At 46.4% G+C, this 21,852-nt stretch overlaps 1 protein-coding gene across 1 annotated transcript in view; it reads left to right on the top strand.

The window, feature by feature from the left end:
- LOC138453420 (CD109 antigen-like) overlaps window positions 1–21,852 on the top strand; it is a 1,060,964-nt gene that overhangs the window by 121,552 nt on the left and 917,560 nt on the right. Inside the window, exon 5 of the mRNA XM_069606254.1 lies at window positions 18,028–18,153. Within this exon, the coding sequence (XP_069462355.1) occupies window positions 18,028–18,153 (126 nt within the window). The remainder of the gene's footprint in view (window positions 1–18,027; window positions 18,154–21,852) is intronic.

Genomic DNA, 21,852 nt, shown 5'->3' on the forward strand with positions numbered 1-21,852 from the left:
TTCCTCCCCGGCGAGATCCTCTCCTCCCCCGGACGAAGCACCGACTTGCATCCGCTGCCAGGAACAACTGCCCCCGCTGGAGTATTCTCACCACTTTAAGGTACTGTGTCCGCCAGGCCTCCCTTTCTAAAGATTGCTACAAGGTAATAATAATCCCTTAACCTTCTGGACTGGGCTGGCCGCCTTGACCATCTAACTGGTCCCTTTCTTTTGGTCCAACTCTTTCTGAACCTTTGAGACTTTTGTGCACTTTTCAACCGTGTGACCTTGGACACATTTCGTCCTGATCCTCTTAAAGTGGATGCGGCTTTCTGAACTCTAACTTCACGGTTTGACTCTGCCTTCCTCTCTTGTTGTGTTCTTGTGAAAGTGTTGGGACCTGTTTCAATTTATACTCTGCTTTTCTCTCCCTTTTAAAATAAATTATTAGAGTGCCATTAAGACTTGTCTAATACTCGTTTAAGGGAGTGTCTATCTTTTAGTGACTGTGTTTTTGAACTGCTTAATATTAGTGCCTGTGTGTTTTAATTAGATGTGGTTTTAAATAAATAATGATATCTCTTTTACACCAAGCTCTGGTCAGTGTTTGCTTGTTCTACTATGTTCTTTTGACCTATTGTGAATACCCTGTATACTGCCTAACTCTTCTTGAGGAAGTCTGACTGCTCAGCCACAGCTTCAAAGTGAATCTGTGTGGTACAGACTGCTACCAAGTGGGTTTACTGCCAAATACCTGTAGTCTTAAATCTTTTGCAGTGGTCCCAGAGGGAACTGCACAGGTTTTCTGCCTAACAGTCACGGGTGATGGGGGTGTCCCTTGTGGTGTGGGCTGCCTGCGGGGTGTGGTCACGTGTGATGATGGCTGGGGGGGTCCCTTGTGTTGTGGGCTGCATGCGGGATGTGGTCACTGATGATGGGGGTTGGGGGGTCTCTTGTGGTGTGGGCTGCCTGAAGAGTGTGGTCACAGGTGATGGGGTTGGGGGTGTCCCTTGTGGTGCGGGCTGCCTGCGGGGTGTGGTCACGGGTGATGGGGTCTGGGGGGTTGTCCCTTGTGGTGTGGGCTGCCTGCGGGGTGTGGTCACAGGTGATGGGGCTGGGGGTCCCTTGTGGTGTGGTCTGCCTGCAGGGTGTGGTCACGGGTGATGGGGTCTGGGGGGTTGTCCCTTGTGGTGTGGGCTGCCTGCGGGGTGTGGTCACAGGTGATGGGGCTGGGGGTCCCTTGTGGTGTGGGCTGCCTACGGTGTGTGGTCACGGGTGATGGAGGTTGGGGGGTCCCTTGTGGTGTGTGCTGCCTGCAGGGTGTGGTCACGGGCGATGGGGGCTGGGGTGTGGCTGTCCCATCAGGAGGGATCTGCTTCAAGTGAATTTGTGCGTGTATCGCGGTGTACGCGCTGAGTTTCCACGATATTTGGCTGGGATGCGGACAGGCTACGCACTGAGTTTCCACTCGGTTTCAGGCTCACCACCCTAGTCCCAAAAGTAGTGGCTTCCGCTAGGGGAGAGGGGACAAATACCCTGTATGCGTCACAGCGCATGGTCAGCTGACTTACTTGCCAATTATAAGTCAACCTGGCTTGCCATTGAAGAAAACATCCTTGGTTATAGCCGATCAGTAGGACCCCTGATTATGAAATGAAAATCTGAATCTAGTCATCCTATATCAGATTGCATGGCATATAGTTAGGAGAAAACACATAAGGTGAAACACGTGACTTTTATTTACAGCTCAAGGCTTCTTTATGGAATAAGCAGGGGCTCGGGATAGCTAAAGATTCCTTCTTTTTGCCAAAATGGGATGCAATGGGGATGCCGTCTAAACAAGATATTTTGGATAAGATTATTTCCATGGCTGTACCTAGACACAGAAGAAAGTATCTGCAATTGAAGAACTGCATAGAAGCAACCACTTGTGATGCCACAGTACAAATAAGAAGCTCCCCCATTAGTGATCCTCTGCAAAGAGGGGGGAAAACAAAGTTGTGGCCTCAGCCTGTTTTGCGGCCAATGTTTTACCCTGTTCAACACTGAAGCATCACCTTAAGAACAAGCAGGAAATCGAATTGGATCATATATTCCCGGAAGAGTCATCTGCTGGAATGTTACTTTTTTAAAAACCTTTTTTTAATGTTTTATTGGTTAATAAATTTAACCTTTAACATTTCACTAAAATAAGAACACAGGGAAATTATAGTAACAAAGTTTTACACTTTTGACATACAAAATAAATAGAAAACAAATAAATTAATCAAATAAACGTGCAAGACTAACAATACCAGATTGATTTCTTAGCTACACTTTTCATTTCAACGCAGAAGCCCAAGTTCAACAGTCTAAGAAAGGAAACCACAGAGTTTACAACAACAGTGGTGATACCCGACACATAATAATACTTACAGACGCTGTCTGCTTCTGGAAAACATCGATTTTTTTTAAAACCTTCCCAAAGCCTTCTCTCTGAATGGGCACACAGACTTACACTGCATAAGCAAATGCTTCAAAGTTTCCTTTGTAGTGCCTTCCTCACAAAATCTGCAAATAAGTGAATCTTCCAAAATAAGTCCGTATTCAAACAGTACTGCCTTGGAGTGAGTTAGGTTCAAGCGAAATCTCATGAATAAAGTACGGGAGACCTTGCCCGCACATATAGAAAGATAAGGTGCCAAAGTTCCACGATTCTTGTGGTCCTCCCTCAGATGTGACAATGATGAGTACTGGTGAACCTCCTCAACTGTCTCGACCCAATCAAAATCATACAGTCTTTTCTTGACCATACAGGGATTTTTAACCAATTCCTCAACGCTGCATACGATCTTGTTGATGAGATGACCCACCAGCGTCTTAAGGTCAGCAATCACTTTGCAACCCCCTTTCTCCGCTATCAGCTTCAAATCGTAGTAGAGGGAGTGTTCATGTGCAACAAGCATATTCCTGTATAAGGACAGGTAACATCTAAAAAAAAAAGGGCAACTGGCTAAGCCCTGATAAACCAAGGTGTGTATACACTATTAAGTCATCAAAAACAATCAGGGTGAAAGATCAAACATACAGTCCTTTGATGTGCTCATACACAAAACAAAAACAGATTGTAAACTTTTAATGTTAGGTCAACAAAGTCTTTAACCCTGGGTTATTTATTAAACATATCCATTTTTTCAAGGATAAAAACCACAACCCATACAGGACACTGTGTTAATTCCAAATTAGTAGTACAGGTGTGTACCATTCAATCGAATACAAAGGATTCAACTAATACAAAACATGTTTTCCTTCATTTTCAACAATACATTTACAAAAAGCATGTGCCAACCAGAACATTGTGCATTTCTGGAGTACAGAGGCAACAGTGTGACATTAAACACTGGACATTCCAAAAGGAGGTTGTCGACACTGTAATGTTTCGGCCAGACAAAGCCAATTGGTGGAGCTTGAGTGGAATTGGCCTTTTTGAGGACGGGGGGATGATGTATTATCCCTGTCCATAGGGTATCGTCATTAAATATTTGCTACAGTAAGTTCTTGCACGTTGCCCTCACTTAATTGGTGGGAGGTGCTGTCACCTAAACACCCCATCTAATGAATGATGATTGCGAGGAGTCCTATCCGCCTTATGGGGAAAAAAAACCTAGTACCATGTGTTTAACCATGGATCTAACAAGTGGGTTACGTCCCGCGCAGACAAGCATTGTCGGGCTGGAGTGTTTCCCAATTAGAAGACCCGGTGCCAGCGGTATACGTCTGGTGGCTGCGGGGGATCTGCGAGAATGAAGCATGTTCCTGACTGTCGGAGATGCCCTGTTTTTTGATGACTTAATAAGGACAGATAGTGCCAGCGTGCACAAGCTTTTAACATGGTCAAGCCAAGTTCATAATGCATGGCTGAGTGGGGCACTGAGTGTGACAAAGGGAGAACTCATCTCCATATCAATGCCTCCAAGACTTCAATGCCGTACAGTACCTTGGGAGCTATCTTAGACTCATAGAAACATTGTGCTGGCAATAAGGAGAATTATCCATATCGGGAGACAACACTGCAGAGTTGATTTGCCATTTTTTGGCTTTGTCCCTCAGCCAAATACACATGTCGGACCTGTTGTTTATGGAAGTTATCAGGAAACCAAGATATGTACAGGATTCAATCCTGTCCATACTCTTCCCTGCAATTAACCACTTAAATGAAACCATTTTCCTCTTGTGTGTTAGCACCATAACTTTCGTCTTAGACACATTAATACTTAAAGCATGTTCCATGGCAAAACCATCTAGTAGTTGCTGTAGTCCGCTGGGAGTGTTGTCAAATATTAGGTAGTCATCCGCATATGCCAACCACGTGGGGTGCAGATCCTGTATTTTAGGTGTTGCCAGTGCCTTGGGATTCAGGTGGGCTACTATATCTTGCCATATATAAATTATCGCGGCAAGGGGCATGCATGCGCCCCTGCCTCACTCCTCTCTCTGTTGGAATTTCTTAGGACATTAAGCCTTGTTGGTTCAGGAAGACATGGGCCATTGACTTTTCATGCAATCCCATAATAAGTCGGAGGAGGCCCCATTGGTATCCCCCACATCTGTAACTTGGTCCAAATTAATCAGCGGTCCACAGCGTCAAAAGCTGCCAATAGATCCATGGATGCTACATAAACAGGTAGTTCATTCTTAGCCCAGGCCAGATGTTGTATGCATTTGAGTACTGTGAGAAACCTGAAGGTGTCTCCCTGACTAGTCCACAGGGATCTGCCATCCAGGTGGCCAGGACACGGCCATCGCTATTGGATCCAGTTTCTTTGTGAAATATTTGTAAGGAACTTGGGGTTGGTCACCCTAAATTACCTGGGGGCAACCAGAAGTGGTCTCCCTGCTCACTGTGCTCAGAGAGGCACAGCTTCACCTCACTGATGAGGCCCAACAAGGCTGAAACACGTGTATGGGGTTGCTGGCGGTACTCTTGTTCAGAGAGGAATTGCCATAGCATTTCGGTGCTGGACTGCCCATGTGGGCGGGACAAAGACTGATATGCAAATGGATATTTCCCATCTGTGAAAGGTACAGTGAGCAAAAAGCGTGTGCTGCAAACTCTCACCTCAGAACAGGTTATCATGCCATGTTCTCTCTGGAGAGGCGCACCTGCTACCTTTTGTGAAATATTTGTAAGGAACTTGAGGTTGGTCACCCTAAGTTACCTGGGGGCAACCAGACGTGGTCTCCCTGCTCACTGTGCTCAGAGAGGCACAGCTTCACCTCACTGATGAGGCCCAACAAGGCTGAAACACGTGTATGGGGTTGCTGTCGGTACTCTTGTTCAGAGAGGAATTGCCATAGCATTTCGGTGCTGACTGCCCATGTGGGTGGGACAAAGACTGTTTGTTTGTTTGTTTAATTTATTTGTAGAGCGCTCCGGAGACCCGTGGGTAGAAGGGCGCTTAAGGAAGCGGTTACAGGCATGAGATATGCATTTACATTTACAAAGTACAGAAATGTACAAAAAAAAAAAAATCTTTTTTTTTACATAGTACAACAATTTACATATAATACAGGTATGGTTGCGGCTGTTAGATATTAGAGTGAGGGTAAATGCTACTCTTTGTTCAATAACCAGCCAATAACAAGTTTCCTAAAGATCGGGAAGGACTCAGTGGTTTTAATTATGAGTGGTAGGGTGTTCCAAAGTTGGGAGGCTAGCACCGTGGAGCTAGCGCCTCCTGCTCTTTTTAAGGCAAATCTGGGCACTAGCAGGCATAAGGAGTTGGATGATCTAGTGGTTCTGGATGTGGATTTTAAAGTGAATTTATTGGAGAGGTATGGTGGGGCTAGGTTGTTTAAGGCCTTATAAGTGAGGCAGATAGTTTTGAGGTCAATTTTTTGCTGTATGGAAAGCCATTTACACGCTTTCCTGGTTGTGGAGATGTGCTCACGCCTTGGGATGTTGAGCGCTGCGCGCAGAGCATTGTTCTGGAGAACCTAGAGTTTGTTAGTTACGGACTGGTTGGCTCCTAGGTACAGGCTGTTGCAATAGTCTAGTTTGGATTGAATGAGTGCTCTGGCCAGAGTGAGGCAGCTGTCGGGGGATAGGAAGAGTCTGCTAGCCCTGATTAGCTTACCTGTATAAGCAGTGGCCGAGGCGGTTGAGTTGATTTGTTTGGAGAGGTTGGTGTTGGTATCAAGGTGGAAGCCTAAGGTTTTCACACTGTTAGCGATGGGGATAGTATTCCTGTCTATGATAATGTTCTTGTAGCTGGGACTGGGTTTAGACAGGTTATTGGGAGAGCCGACCAGCAGAAGCTCCGTATTCTCATCATTCAGGCAGAGGCCGTGGGTGGCCATCCATGCCTGAATGATGGAGAAGATTTCGTTGATCCGGGTGACGTCTGTATTGTAGTTGCCTGAGATGGTGAGGAAAATCTGGGTGTCATCTGCATAGTTGGTGTAGGTGACACCCAGACGGTCCAGTTTGTCGAATAGTGGCTTCGTAAATATATTGTACAGGGTGGGGGAGACAGAGGAGCCTTGTGGGACTCCGCAGGTGATGGGGATCGGGTCAGCAGCAGCTGTTGTGGAGAAGACTTGCATGGTTCTATTCGCCAGGAAGGATTGTATCCAAGAAGAGGCAGAGGAGGAGAAGTTGGCTGCGATAGATAGGTGGTTGCATAGGATTTTGTGGTCGACTAAATCGAAGGCCGCTGAAAGGTCTAAGAGAAGTAGGATTGCTGCATTGCCTTTGTCTTTGATTTCGTCAATCTGGCTTTTGTGGTCAACCAGAGCGGTTTCTGTTCCATGTTGAGGTCTGAAGCCAGATTGACGTATACCTAGCAGTTGGTTAGATTCTAGGTACTCCTGAATCTGGATGTAGGCGACTCTGTCCCCTTTGCAATTAGGTGGCCAGGACACGACCATCGCTATTGGATCCAGTTTCTGGGGGTGGACCAGTGAGGGAGGATCACCTGGATGGGGGGTCCTCGGTAGTGGAAGTGGGACACTGACGGGTGAGATGCGGTAGCCCCCTTCTTCTAACACCTTTCCCCCATTCTATGACAAGACTGGAGGCGAGCATTATGCTTCATCTTCATTTATTTCTACTCTTCAGCAGTTCAACAAAACACTATAAAAAATCGTGAAAAAGTGTAAACTTTGCTTTCCTCTTTTTCCTTTCTCTCTTTTTTTTTTTTTTTTAAACTACAATGTCCATGAGTCTCTGTAGTCCATTCCCTTTCCACCAGTCATAAGCCACTTCCTGTGCTCGGGCTCCTCCTCTTCTTTTACTGCTCTTCAAGCAGATAAGTACAATTTCTTCCCTCTCCGCATGTCAGTGAATGTATTGACGAGGTTTGAGTGGGAGATCAATCTTTATGAATTCCTAAGATGCGGTAAGAGTGTGTGAGAGAAGGAACGCCGATAGAGCGTGCGAAAAAAAAAAAAAAAAAAAAGAAAAGAAGGAATAAATAGATACAGGAGAAAAACTGTTTATATTTTAGTAACTTTAAAGGTTTTCATAGTGTATTCGCGTAAAGCGCGTTGACATAGATTCTTGAGCGCTCGCGTCGGCGCGAGGTTTCGTGGGAGTAGCCCGAGGGGCACCTCAGACAGGTGCTTATTCGCGAGGCGGACGGCCCCGTGTCGCAATTTCGGCACGCTAGGGGTTTTAGTCAGCCTCGCGAACGACGCAGCATAGGCCGCGCCGACACCCGAGAGCAGGCCCCACCTTCGCGGAGGCGGGCCGGTTCCCGCGAAGTTCGGAGCGCGGCCAGAATGCTCCGCAAGCAGCCCCCACCCGCGAGTGGGAGGAGTTAGGCGCATACGCGCACGTGCCGCCAGGTCGCTCCAAGGCGCCACTGTCTACAGAGTGCACCGACTACAGTACGCTAGTGTACAGCCGTTACTAGTGATTCTCAGTCGTGCGACTTTTCTCTTATTCAGCGGTTATAGCGATCGCAAGCGCCGTGTTTCCTATGAAGCACATTGAGTGACGGTAAAGTCACAGATTAGGAGCTGCAGAAGGCAGAAGCCGGCAGAGCTCTTACACTGCCAAGTAGCAGAGGATTGGCGCAGTAGAAGAGAAGGCTTCTCGGAGCCACGAGTGATCACGTCTAGGTGCAGCCACTGAAAAAGAAAAAAAAAAAAAAAAAAAAAAAAGAAGGGGGAGCAAGAGTAAAGACGACTTTACGAACCCCGGATCATCAAGAGGAGCTGTGGGCGTGCTAAAACACCTGACTCAGGTATTTTGGGCACAAGCACGAGAATGTCAGAGTTTGAGTGGAGCGAGGAGGAGCAGTCCCAGGACCTCGCGGCCAGCTTCAAAAAAGTGCTAGGAAGCTCCCTCATATATGCAGTGGCAGAGGGCGTCAGACCCCTACAGGAGAGGCTGGAGACGTTGGAGGCTATGCTTTCACAGCCTAGCAGTAGCACCGAAGACTGGAGACGCACGCCCACGGATCCCGCGAAAGAGGGACATAAGGGGAGTAAGCTAGCCCTCAAGAGGAAAGCCTCTGACGACCCCCGGGGCTCTTTGGAAGGGGCAAATGATAAGGCCCCGGAGGTGCCTGACGCGTTCGCGAAGCTGAAAGAAGCTTATCTGCAACGGCAGGCAGTGCCACACCTCATGACCCCCACTCCAGGGGATGACAATACAGGAGAAGACCCTGACTCGGAAGACGAGAAGGACGATTTCCAAGCCTCGCTAGAGGACGAGGAGATAGAGCAGGAAGACTGGGCCAAACCCAGCAGGGGGAAAAGACTTCGTAAAGAGAAGCACCTCCTCGAGCCACAAGAGGATATGTTTGACCCCGATAGTATACGGAACCCGAAATCCACGGAGTGGCAACCATCCCCCCGGGTAGCACAATACATTGCAGCGAGATTACGCAAGCCTCTTGACAAGGAGGTGAGGCAGCGACTGCGAGCGGAATGCCCGCGCCCAGATCTCCCTGGAAAAGTAGCGGAGGCCCCCGAGCTCGACCCGAAGATGCTGACATTCGTGTCGAAGACAAATAAAGACCCACGCAGGGGTATCGATAGGTCCTGGAAGAGCTGTCAGGAGAAGGTACTAGACTTAGCAGGCCCTCTCGCTAAAATCATGGACCTAGCGGAAAGAGCAAGAGACACGGGGGAAGAAGTTGACCCCGAAGCTCTCGCAGGATGGGTGCAGAGAGCAGTCTGCCTTCTGGGGAACGCGAACTGCGCCATCGCTTCAGAGAGAAGGAAAGGCCTCCTGCTCAAGATTGATTCTAAGCTCAGCGACCTCTCATCGTATGAGGCAGGAGAAGGGGCCCAAGGCCTCCTGTTCGGTGAGACCTTCGGTAAGGAGATGGGCCGCTTCGTAGGGACATACGCTTCGCTCGAGAAAGCCCAAGCATCGATTCGCAAGATATTCCCGAATAGAGTTTTTGGAGGGACCGGCCGCTCCAGAGGCCGTGCGGCCGGTCGCACCCAAGGCGGAAGAAGGCCTCACAACCCCAGAGCTCAATACTGGGAAAACAAGAGCCAGGATACATTCTTTCCGTCCAGAGGGAGATTCCCGAGAGGCCGCAGGTCCAGAGGATCAGGACGAGGTCAAGGGTTTACACCAGGGGAGAGCGATTCAGTATCCTCCGGTAGGGCGGAGGACGCGCATGTTTTTAGAGAATTGGCGCAAGCTTTCCAGCGATTCCTGGATACTGCAAACCGTCAGAGGTATGAGGTTAGATTTCATAGAGATGCCAGTGCAAAAGGACAGGCCGCGGAGTCAGAGGCTAGCGTTAGCGGAACAGGCGCTCTTAGACAGCGAAATAGAGCAATTACGGCGCAAGCGAGCAATAGAGAGATGCGAAACGCCACCCAAGTTTGTCAGCAATATGTTCCTGGTACACAGGAAGGAGAAGGTACGCCCAGTGATCAATCTCAAAGAGCTGAACGGTTGGATCATATATCGCCACTTCAAGATGGAGGGCATACATCAGCTCAGGGACTCACTAAGAGAAGCAGACTGGCTGACGCGCCTAGATTTAAAGGACGCGTATCTCACAGTACCAGTACTCGAGGAGTACAGACCATTTCTAGCTTTCCGATGGCACGGACAGTTCTGGCATTTCAAGACGATGCCGTTCGGGCTGGCCTCGGCTCCCTGGGCGTTTACGAAGCTGATGAAACCAGTAGCGGCAGCGATCAGGGAGAAAGGCGTCAGACTGATCATTTATCTGGACGACCTTTTGCTCCTAGCAGAAGACCGAGAAGTGCTAGTATATCAAACAAGATGGGTACAAGACCTACTACTATCTCTAGGATTCCTAGTGAATACAGAGAAATCAGATACCGTACCGGCTCAGAGGCTAGATTTCTTAGGGTTCGTACTAGACACGAAGAAAGCGACCCTGGAGCTGCCAGCTCGAAAAATGAAGGACATAAAGAGGGAGATCAGATTATGCCTAGAGAAGAAACGGATATCTATCAGGAAGCTAGCGAGAGTAGTGGGGCTATTAGCAGCATCTATTCAGGCCATATTTCCAGGGCCTCTGCACTACCGAGCGCTACAGAGATTGAAGATAAGACATCTACAACAGGGTCTGAAGTATCACCAACAAGTACCCCTAGATCAGGACTCCATTACCGAACTAGAGTGGTGGTTGAAGAATATGGACGCCTGGAATGGGCGAGCCATATTCGGAGACAAACCAGATCTGATAATAGAATCAGACGCCAGCCGGAAGGGCTGGGGGGCCAGATGTGGGACCCTACAGACCGGGGGCAAATGGAGCGAAGAGGAGCTCCAGCTACATATAAACTGCCTGGAGTTACTGGCAGGATCGTTCGCGATCAAGGCATTCACAAGAGGAAGAGTGAAATCTTGTGTGCTGCTGAAGATGGACAACATCTCTGCAGTACGGTACATAAATCACCTAGGCGGTACGAGGTCCAAGATGCTAGCGGAGCTAGCAAAGGACTTCTGGCATTTCTGTCTGCGATCAGAGACGTCAGTGATAGCGGAATACCTGCCAGGCGAGCTGAACGTAGTAGCAGACTGGAACTCGCGTTACCTGATAGACTCCAGCGATTGGAGGCTGGACCCAGTTGTGTTTCAGAGGCTGGACAGGAGATGGGGTCCGTTAAAGGTAGATCTGTTCGCATCCCGGCTCAACGCGCAGACGAGCCTATATTACAGCTGGAGGCTAGACCCGGAAGCGCAGGGAACGGATGCGTTCCTGCAAGAGTGGACAGGAGGACCGCATTACGCTTTTCCCCCCTTCGCAATGTTGAACAGAGTTCTAGCGAAGTGTCGGAGGGAGAGAGCGGAACTGGTGTTGGTCGCACCGTTGTGGAAGTCACAAGTGTGGTTTCCAACGCTGATGGAGCTACTAGCAGACTTACCCAGAGTGCTTCCCGAAGGAGAGCGATTGATCACGGACCCAGCTGGGTTGTGTCATCCTCTGAGAGTGAGAGGGACACTCCCCTTAGTCGCGTGCAGGATATCAGGAGACGTTGGGCCCTGCCAGGAATTTCGGAGCAGGCAGCTCAGCTTATCGCAGAATCCTGGGCTCCTTCCACTAGGAGGAGCTATGACGCAGCTTGGGCAAAATGGACAAGCTGGTGCAAGGACAGAGGTGTTCATCCCGTTTCAGCACCTGTAGTGGTGATTCTAAATTTCTTAGCGAACTTACTGCAGGACGGGAAAGCTTTTCGTACGATAGGGGTGTACAGATCAGCTATATCAGCGGGACACATGCCAATAGAAGGAGGGCCAGCAGGGGAACACCCCGCGGTAGTCAGGCTCGTTAGAGGAGCAAAATTCAGAGTGCCACCAGTGCCCAGATATGATACAACATGGGATGTGACGACAGTATTACGATTATTAGCGGATTGGCCGACGGATAAATACCTTACTCGTAAACAACTTTCCGGTAAGCTAGCTATGCTATTATGTCTAATCTCATGCAAACGAGTGTCAGACGTTAAAGCTCTAGAGATTAACAGACGAACTTTCGGACCGGAAGGAGTCACATTCTCTATAGCTAGGAGAACCAAGACAGGTACCTCCACAGTGCATTATCCGTATTTCCCGGACAATTCGAAGTGGTGCGTTGCACGGTGTATTAAAGAATACGAGAGTAGGACAGCAGAATATAGAGCAGCGCAGGTTACCCAGTTGCTAATAGCGCGCAGGAAACCTTATCACGCTGTAACATCAGCTACTATAGCTAGATGGGTAAAAGAGATCATGCATGCAGCAGGTGTGAATGTGGACATGTATGGAGCGCATTCAGTGAGAGGTGCGATGGCATCGTCAGCCGCGAGAGCGGGAGTGCCCTTGAATGTAATAATGCTAGCAGCGGACTGGTCAAGCGATCATACCTTTAAAGAATTTTACTTTAAGCCAACAGAGGGGCTGGCTAGTACAGTGTTGGGCAGCTTTGAACAAGCATAATGCTCGCCTCCAGTCTTGTCATAGAATATAGATTACCCCTGCTTTCTGCGCAGGGAGTATTAATTCTATTAAAGACTAGGAGGCGAGCATTAAATTCCCTCCCGAAGTAATGTACTGTACAAAATGTCGTTGCATTATATGAGTGAGTACACTACAGACGCACCACCCTAAGACTTCCTATTTCTGTTTTCATAGGGGAAGATCAGAAGAATAGCTGATGGCCGTGCCGTAGCTGAAAGTAGCAGACCGGGATGACACCGGCAGTTGAGTCTTAAAGTTCAGAAGAATCCTTCACCCTGTTGGCGAGGATCAGTTAATGGACTTGAGCGGTTATCAGAGCGAGTAAAAGCAGAGGAGGAGCCCGAGCACAGGAAGTGGCTTATGACTGGTGGAAAGGGAATGGACTACAGAGACTCATGGACATTGTAGTTTAAAAAAAAAAAAAAAAAAAGAGAGAAAGGAAAAAGAGGAAAGCAAAGTTTACGCTTTTTCACGATTTTTTATAGTGTTTTGTTGAAGAGTAGAAATAAATGAAGATGAAGCATAATGCTCGCCTCCTAGTCTTTAATAGAATTAATACTCCCTGCGCAGAAAGCAGGGGTAATCTATATTCTACTGCGTAGGATACTCAAACACTCTACCCACCCCACCCCCTTTTCCGACACGAACACTTTTGTGACGACGGACAAACACCAGAGCTGTAGGGTCAGGGAATGTTATGCAATTGACCAGAATCACACACACCTGATGGCCCTTTCCCTTCCCCACAGGGATAAACAGTGGAGTACGAGAGCACAAGACGAGCAAGGCCGGCAGCACGATGAGAGAGCTAACTCAGCACGGAAGTTCAAGAGGAGGAGAAACACAGCGCATATCGAGAGGTTGATGAGGAGAGAAGCAACCTTGCCCTTTCCGAGCCAGGCCCGTGAAATCTCCACGGAAGGAATCGTAAGACCGCAGATGTTGCAGCAGATGTCAACGGACACTGGCCTCTCCTCCGCTGATAACCAAGCCGGGAGAGATGCTTGCCATCGTGGTACCAACCTTGACTCCAGAGACAAGCAAAGCCAAGCCTTTCATCACAGGCGGTGAGTCGAGGGGAGAGCAGATAAGAATCTGAACTGTGTTGAACAAAAGTAGCAAACTGCTAATTGAAGAAAGTACAAAGAACTGTTAATACAAGAGGGAAAAACAAGCTACAGAGGAGTCAGGTACCACAAGGGTGCTCACTCTGGAAGCTCTGGGCGACTACCCTATTTTTGAAACTACCGTTACCAGAGGTGTCTAGTAAAATCCTCAATACAGCCAAAAGTCTTTGACCGACAGATGTTTGTGAAGCTAGGGAAGTGAATGCTGCATCGTAAGAACTGTTCAAGAAACTATGTGATTGACAAAGTTGGCAAGAGTGAACCCGACGGAGGGATGTCGATAAAGAGAGGGCGAAGACAAAAGTCCCAATGAATAGTGTGTTGACGAGAGTGAACCCGGCAGAGGGATGTACACAATTAAATGTTTCGAAAGACATTAAGATTCATGAATGTCACAGATGAGATTGTGTTGAAAGCCGTAGTGAACCCGACAGAAGCAGGCTAATATTCGAGAAGGATCTGAGCCTGAAAGAGGGGGATCCAAGGGTGAAATGCCGTTGCCCAAAGTAAAACAGAAAGGAATTTTTGTTTATTATTTTTGGAATACATCAGGTCCTCGCAGGCAAGAGACTTTTGGTAGAAAAGAGACTTAACCACCAAAGGTTCTGATAGCTGAGAGCAGAACTGTTGGTTCATGCTGGGAAAGCTCGAGCATGTGCTGTGCTCCGGCATCCAACCTTGTCCTGTGCTCAACATGTGGGGAAGGGAGACCCTGACTACTGCATACTGACTTATTATTTGTGAACACTTCTTTCTTTCTTGTGAACCTTATCCCACACTCTTTGTTTGTATTTAGCGTAATGATTGGCAATAGGTTTTCTTAGTATAGGCCCTTTTATTTTGACACAACCCCACTAGGACTACCTTATTATTATTTGATGGTCGTAGCTTGCTCTCATCTTATTTTTAGGTTTAGATTAGGTGTTTTTCCAACCCACATCTATTGCTTAATATACACCCTTGAACTAGGATCACTTGTGTCTGTCTTTACTGTTGCCACCATGAGTTCCTTACAGTACGGACCCATTTAGTACTGTGCCCATGTTTTTTCTAAAGCCTGTTTTCCATCTAGGAATTAGGCCCTTCCTGGACGCCCAAGACTCGAGATGTTTTAGCAAAATACTTGCAAATGTTTTTGAATCTGCGTCCATGATTGATATGGGTCTGTAGTTACGCGATGCAGATCTTACACCCTTCTTAAAGATTGGTATGATGTTAGCGAGGGCCCATGATGAGGAAAACTTACCGGAACCAATAATGTCCTTAAACAAGGTAGATAGTACTACAGACCACTTGTTTGGGTCAGACTTAAATAGGTAAATGGATGCCTGACCCGGAGCTTGTGATGTACTAATTTGCTTAATAATGTTCCCAATCGTCTCTGGGCTTACAGCTATAGCCAACACACCTTTTCCAAGAGCAACCACACGTTGTTCACCCGCCTCGGAAGTGGCAGGGCAAGCATTAAGGCATTCACAATGCCTGACCGAGTCGCTTTCGGGCACGGCGTTAACTAATCTTGCCGCCTTGGGTAGATCTGTGCTATTAATAAGTGTCCAGAACGCCATAGCATTCTTACTAGTTAGGGTATTAAGCATGGATTCCGCGTTGCGCTGAAATCTGGCAACCTGTGAACCACGGATCCAATTCCTATATCCAGTTTTGGTCTGTTGCACCAATTACTGTTTGTCATTATATAACTTTGACAGTTTGTTTTTCGCCCCTCAAATTAGACTTCTCAGTGTGCGCCTACGTGCGACCAATTCCTTATCATAGGCATGTTGTTTGTCCAGGGAGGTGAGATGACTTTGACCGAGGCCCTTAGTGCATTCGGCTATTAGTCCTCTGATGAAACATTCAAAATTGTCTGTACCCTGTATAATGAACTGCTGGACATCAGTGCCGTGAAGCGGGCGACCACTCAGTGTTTCATTGACACATGATTCCAAATTTGATGTCCAAACTAGGCAATTCCCCTATTTGTTCAACGCTGAGTCGTCACGTGCAGATTTATATACATAGCCTCCACCCCACCCCAGCTTTATATCAGATTGGGCAGACATGATGACATGATTGCTAAAGGGGGTTTGAAGGATGTCTGGTTGTGTACAGTTCTGCATTAGGCCCTGACCTAGATAGATATAGTCTAACATAGCAGAGTTCCCACCATTTGTCCAGGTAAAGTGTACAGGAACATCACCACGCACTGCTCCATTCAATATCCTCAGGCCCATACTCGTTAGGCCCCTTATCCAAGTTTGACCGTTTTTCAGATTTTGGCAGTCATTTGAGTTTGAATTTTTTTTAGATCCCCATTCTTTTGCCTAATACATTCTGAGTTGAGTTCCCCTGTCAGGAGTATGTGTCCCCTTGTTACCAAGTCGTTCCAGCCTGCTGATAAGAGACTGATTCGAGACGGGAGCTCGCCCAGTGCACACGTTCCCGGATGCTAATAAACATTGAGGATAAGGATGTTAAGTGTTGTCCCCAACACAACTGCTATGTGAGAAGCCATACAGCAAAATGAGATCTGAAAGTTATTCACCACAGAAATATCTGGGCAGGAACGGACCGGGATTAACCGCTGTCCAGAAGTCTGAAAAGAGAATATTCGTCAAAAGAAGGAATTGTACATAACCACGTCTCCTGCAGTGTAACAATAGAATATTTCTTTAATATTGCTGACAAAGATGCATTGTTAAACAGCTGTCCATTGCTCCGAGTGTTTAAGGACAAGAGGGACAACCAGTCAGTACTTGAATTTAATTGGTCAGAGATCTCAGTCTAATTTCCTTGATTTCCTAAAAGCCAAGACTGGTCTCTATTCTCCTCGGACTTCAAAAATGTTCGTGTTAGCGTCATCACTTGCTCCTCCAGCATTTGTTTTCCCCCTTCTTTATTCACCTGTTTTATGCCGGAGTTCCTACCTTCCACATTCTTACTCACTCCATCTTGTGAAAGCTGGGTCAAATATGCTGATACGTTAAAACAAGCTGGCTCATTGTGTCACGAACTTTCAACAAAATGTCCCAGAGTACTCTCGATGACAGGTATGCTACCACTTGGTCCGTTCTCATTCGGTCCGGCAAGTGAACTCTCTTCAAGTCACTTGATTTTATTTTTGCCAGGGCCGGGATGTCTTGTAATAAAGCCAAGACATTACTCTGGTTCAAAATGACCTGATTTGTTTCTGGAATCACACTTTCCACCATCACGGCAAGGGGATTTGAGGACTGGCAATTCTCCTGAGTCTTTTCACCTTGCGTAATACGTAAATTGCCCACTCCCCCTGGAACCTGCAGGGTCCTTTCCTTAAGGGCCAGACTAAAGTTGAGGTTCTTAATTGAGTTCACCTGCGTTTCTGTATTCAATGTGCTGCCTTTTGAGGCCACATCTGGGGGGGACTTCCATTTCCTGAGATATTATGGATTGTCTCAGGTTTTTTTTTTTCAGATTCAGTGACATGCTACTCATTGGCTTTTTCGCTTCAACCAGATTCGTCAGCAAGGCCTCTTTTATCCCTGATTGTGTGCAAAGGGTGGCCATATATTTCTGAGCCACTTGTTTGTTTACACATTTTTGTATCATGTTTTTAGTTTTCCCTATTTGCTTCCTTCCCTTTCTCCTACCTGTTTGCTCTTTTCACAGAATTGAAAAAATGTATGCCTTATCAACGAAAACTTGACCTAAGTTTCATAACAAAATGGAATGCCTTTAATGATTACTTAACATAAAATGCTCCTTCTATTGCCTTTATTGCTCTTCCCTCTCCCTAGTCTTCCCTTAACGTGTCATGTTTGTCCTCCAATGTTTGATCCAAACCATGCTATGGTTTTACTTAATGTTATTATGACATTTATTATATATAATATTGTATGTCGTTAACTACAGCATCATCAATTATCATAATAACTATGATGTACTCACTTTTCATGCAACTTGCTGTAATGTCTACTTAATTATACTTAACTTTCAATAAAAATCGATTAACTTAAAAAAAGGGAGTCCTGGTGAGCCCAGAGAGGCTTTACACTCAGCTATGGGGAATCTGCCTAGTTATATTAAAAAAAAGGAAACACGTTCATCGATGAAATCTGGAATGCCTGAGTTGCGAGGTGTCACCTGACAGATTGTAGGCTGTGATGAGGAAGACCGTGGAGGTGGTCATTTTAAGTGTATGTTGTGTCGGTTTGTGCACAGGCTAAAAATCTCACTGTGCTGGACAGTTGCTAGCTTGAATTTTTAGCGGGGTGTTTGGCTTTTGATTACATGCAGGGTTGCCCTTTCCTTTTCTAAAACGTGATTTGTGTTCATATTTCAAATTTGCTTACCATCAAGTTCACCTGTGTGAGAATGGTAATTAAACTATTATTCACATATTTGGAGGGGAAATGTCTCTGGTTTGCACTATTGCTTTCCCTATATCTAACTGACCATCTTTTAGAAAAACAGTCACTTTTACTATTTAACAGTTTCTCTTTTTTTTTTTTACAGGATGCTGCAAATAATCTGGTCCAGCAGTGGTTGGCAGTCATTCCACATTTTGGTGTATTTTCTGAAGAGTTTATTTTAGCTGACAACCCTCAGTATGGAGTCTGGACAATAGAAGTCCTTTCAAATGCAAGTACTACCATTACACAATTCTGCCTTCCACTAATTGATATTGATATTTTATTTGTTTTGCACTCATACACAAGTGTTTCAGAGTGCAACGAGGCAAGGGAGGGTAACAAGGGAGAACAAAAATAACGATCTTACTAGGCCCAGTGACATTGAGAACGCGCAAGTGCAGAGGAGAGGGAAGGGGGAAAGTGCAGGGAGGGAGGAAAGAAGTTGAGAGTGCTGAACAAAGGAATAAAAAACAACAGTGGTAGTCCAGCCAGCCAGGCAGTCCTAGCAAGTGCTAGGTTTAAGGCACAGACAGGGGGTGTCTGATAAGTACAGACAAAGGGTGGGGGATTGTAGGGTTACAGAGAGACTGTAGGGTTACAGAGAGAGACCACTGTGCAAGGGTTTCCAGGAGGCAGTGCGGTTGCTTGGCAGGTGTGCAAGTACCGGGACCCGAAATCAGAGGGTAACCAGGTGCACGATGCCGAAGCAGAACAGATCAGCAAGGGAGAGGGGGGCGAAGGCAGAAGCAAAGAGGAAGGTCTTGAGGTGCTTCCGAAACCGGAGATGGTTCTCCTCAAGTTTCACAGTGGCAGGGAGGCTGTTCCACAGAGAGGCCCCGCCGAAGACAGTGATCTACCCCCAGCTTGTTTCTTTGAGAAACAACTGGCCCTGAGGGAGTTGGAGGTGGAGGAGCAAAGAGCTCGAGAGGGAAGGTATTACGGAGGGAGTATTGAAGGTATTTTGGACCAAGGCCCCAGACAGGGTATCAGGTAATAGTATACCTATATATATGGTCACCGTATATAAAGTTGACGGGAAAAGGTTGTGGCAACATTATATAGGTGACTATATATATAGGGACAGGGGCAGCGGAGGTAGCGTGGGTGTCCCCTGCTCCCCATGTAAAATAAAAAAGGTTTTGGGGGTTGCAGGGGTGTCCCCCGCATGTTCCATGATAATAATGTCCCCACAAAAAACGGCAATTTTTCTGCGATTGCTTTGCATGGCGATATTATTGAGGGGACATTATTACATGGAACCCCAGAAAGCCTTGTGGACAATGCAAAGGGTCTTGAATTTAATCTTTGCAGCCACAGGGAGCCAATGAAGAGACTATAAGAAGGAGCACTGTAAACGACATATTGTACTTATCAGAGATATATGATGTTAAAAAGAATCACTGTCAATGGGACTGAGGTGTGAACTACACAAGGTCAAACGAAAACCATCTGAAACAATTCAGTGGGCAGCAACATTTGCACAATAAAAAATATACTTCTATTGAATTATCAAATAACAAGATGCCCTGCATGAAAGTGATTTTTCAGGGCAATGCTGGCATGAAATGGGCACATCCATTACAAAAGTGCACTCTTACAATGGCAATACTGGTATATTTCGGGCCCCTGCAACAAAGAGTAGTAATGAATGAAGGGTATGGAAGAAAATCACACGTCTGGTATTGCTCTGGGCAATCCTCCAAAAGATAATTTTTCAGCCTGCCATTCCAATACAGAAGAGGAAAGAGAGTATGCAAATCAGGCTTGGTCTTACCCCAAAAGTGGCAGTCAAGCCAAAACTGTGGGTCAATCCCTTCTGCACAAGAACACAACCAGCCCAGACATCTTTTGGACCAATTGGGTGTCCCCAGAAAGGTGAAGCTTGGGTCTCTAGGCACCTCTGGCTCAGAACCGATTGCTGAGCATACCTAGTGCACTTAGTTATCAGATCGCTTCTCAAATACCTTAATACCTCACCTCACCAATATGGAAATGATGCACAGTTATACGTCAAAGTGAATTGAAGTCAAGACATTTCATTCCCTATGACATGCCTCACCTCCATCCAAGATCAGATGACAAGCACCCACACAAACCTCAATCCCATAAAAATTGACTCCATCCTTCTATGAACCTCTCTAAATAGGTGGTCATCCTATTGTGGCAGGATGACATACACCTTGATGGATTCACACCTCTGTTGGCCCCATGTGCCAATTAACTCAGGTTTATCATTGACAGCAATCTCTCCTTCTGGCAACATATGACCAAAAAACACAAACTGTAATCAAATCAAATAGTACACCTCCAGGATATAAAACCCTTCCTCCATCCGGAGGATTTCAGAACTGTGGTTCATACCCTGGAAATGTCACACCTTGATAGAAGGAACACCCGCCTCACCAGTGTCCCAGCCATACACCTGCCCCCCTGCCCCACATAGAGCCATTCACATTGCTGCATGTCTCATAATGGGAAATATGAAATGTGACCACACCGCCATCCTAAGAAAATTGCACTGGGTACCCATAACAGCTGGGATACTCTTAAGAACTACCTGCATAACCTATAAAGCCACTATCTCCCAAACACCACTCTACCTAGCGACAAAACGTGCAGGTTCACATGGGACACACACCTCTAGGAGCTAGCCAAATGCGAGGCTCGAGACTAAAGTTGCATGAAAAGAGAAAACCATAAATCATCCTTTCTCCTGCTACACACAAGCTAATGGGAACACCACGCTGAACGCAACCAGGATCAATGCTTCTGCAGCTCAGGAAGGAACTCATGACCCTCCTCTTCAGGGAATACCTAGGGATCACTTAGGAGCTGATAGTCATAGGTATATACCCTCCCTGTAGCATAAGATATCCATACTATTATAAGATGTAACCTCCCCTTCCACTAAACACTGCTAACCACAAATTAGTAGTTCAGCTCTCTGTTGCTTCCATTCTCAGTCCACTCTATATAGTTCCATATACAAAAACAAAGAAAATACAAGTATGAAATAAATCTCAACCACAGAAATGTCCCTGCGAAATCACCAAACAATTGTTTTTAGCCTGCCATGCCATTACAGTAGGAGGAAATACCATGTGCAAATCTGGTTTGGTCCCAGCCTAAAAGGGCTAGCCAAGCACACACTATATCACATGCCATCTGCATGAGACCACAAGCAACCCAAGACATATTTTTCATATTCATTGGGTGTCATCAGTGAAGTGCAGCTTGCATACGACTTGTTAGGCAAGATTGTATGCAGTACCCTTTGGGTGCACTACAATAACCCTGACCTCCTGGCAATAGGAACTCAACCTTTAGTATAAGTCTGTACTAGACAGGTTGGTAGACAGGTTTTGAACCACCAGGCGTATCGCAAGAGGGGTCAATGTGAGCTGATTAAACAATTATTAATGTATTTATCAGTCAGTTAGAATAAGCCTTCTTCAGAAGGGACAATATAACAGTAACATTCAAATGCACTTCAAAAATACACACTCTTAAGATGTCTAAATCAGTAAGTACCCATTTGGGATGGCCCACAGACACTACATACACCCTCAGGTGACTTCAATATGTCAAAGGAAAAGGGTTATTTAGAACAACACAAGAAATCACACAAATAATCTGAAGCAGGTAAGTACTTTTGGTAAACCCCAATGCAAAGTTAGTTAACCCCTTCCTGGAAGGAAGACACAACACCTAAGCAGAGGAGAGAAGAGTTATTCAGGGAGCCAGGCCAGCCAATGTTGAGTTAGCAAAAGTCAAGGTGAACTGAAGCACTTCTTGTAGGTAGGTAAAAGTCTTGCACAATGTTTTAGAAGTCTTGGTAGAATAGAAGAAATTCAAAGTAGGGCCACAAGCTGATTAGGCTTGTGAGGTAAAGAAGCTGTTAGCAACTCCACAGGGGCAACCGAGAGAA

The sequence above is a fragment of the Ambystoma mexicanum genome, chromosome 4p (assembly GCF_040938575.1).
Source record: "Ambystoma mexicanum isolate Mex_15411 chromosome 4p, UKY_AmexF1_1, whole genome shotgun sequence".
Lineage (NCBI taxonomy): Eukaryota > Metazoa > Chordata > Amphibia > Caudata > Ambystomatidae > Ambystoma > Ambystoma mexicanum.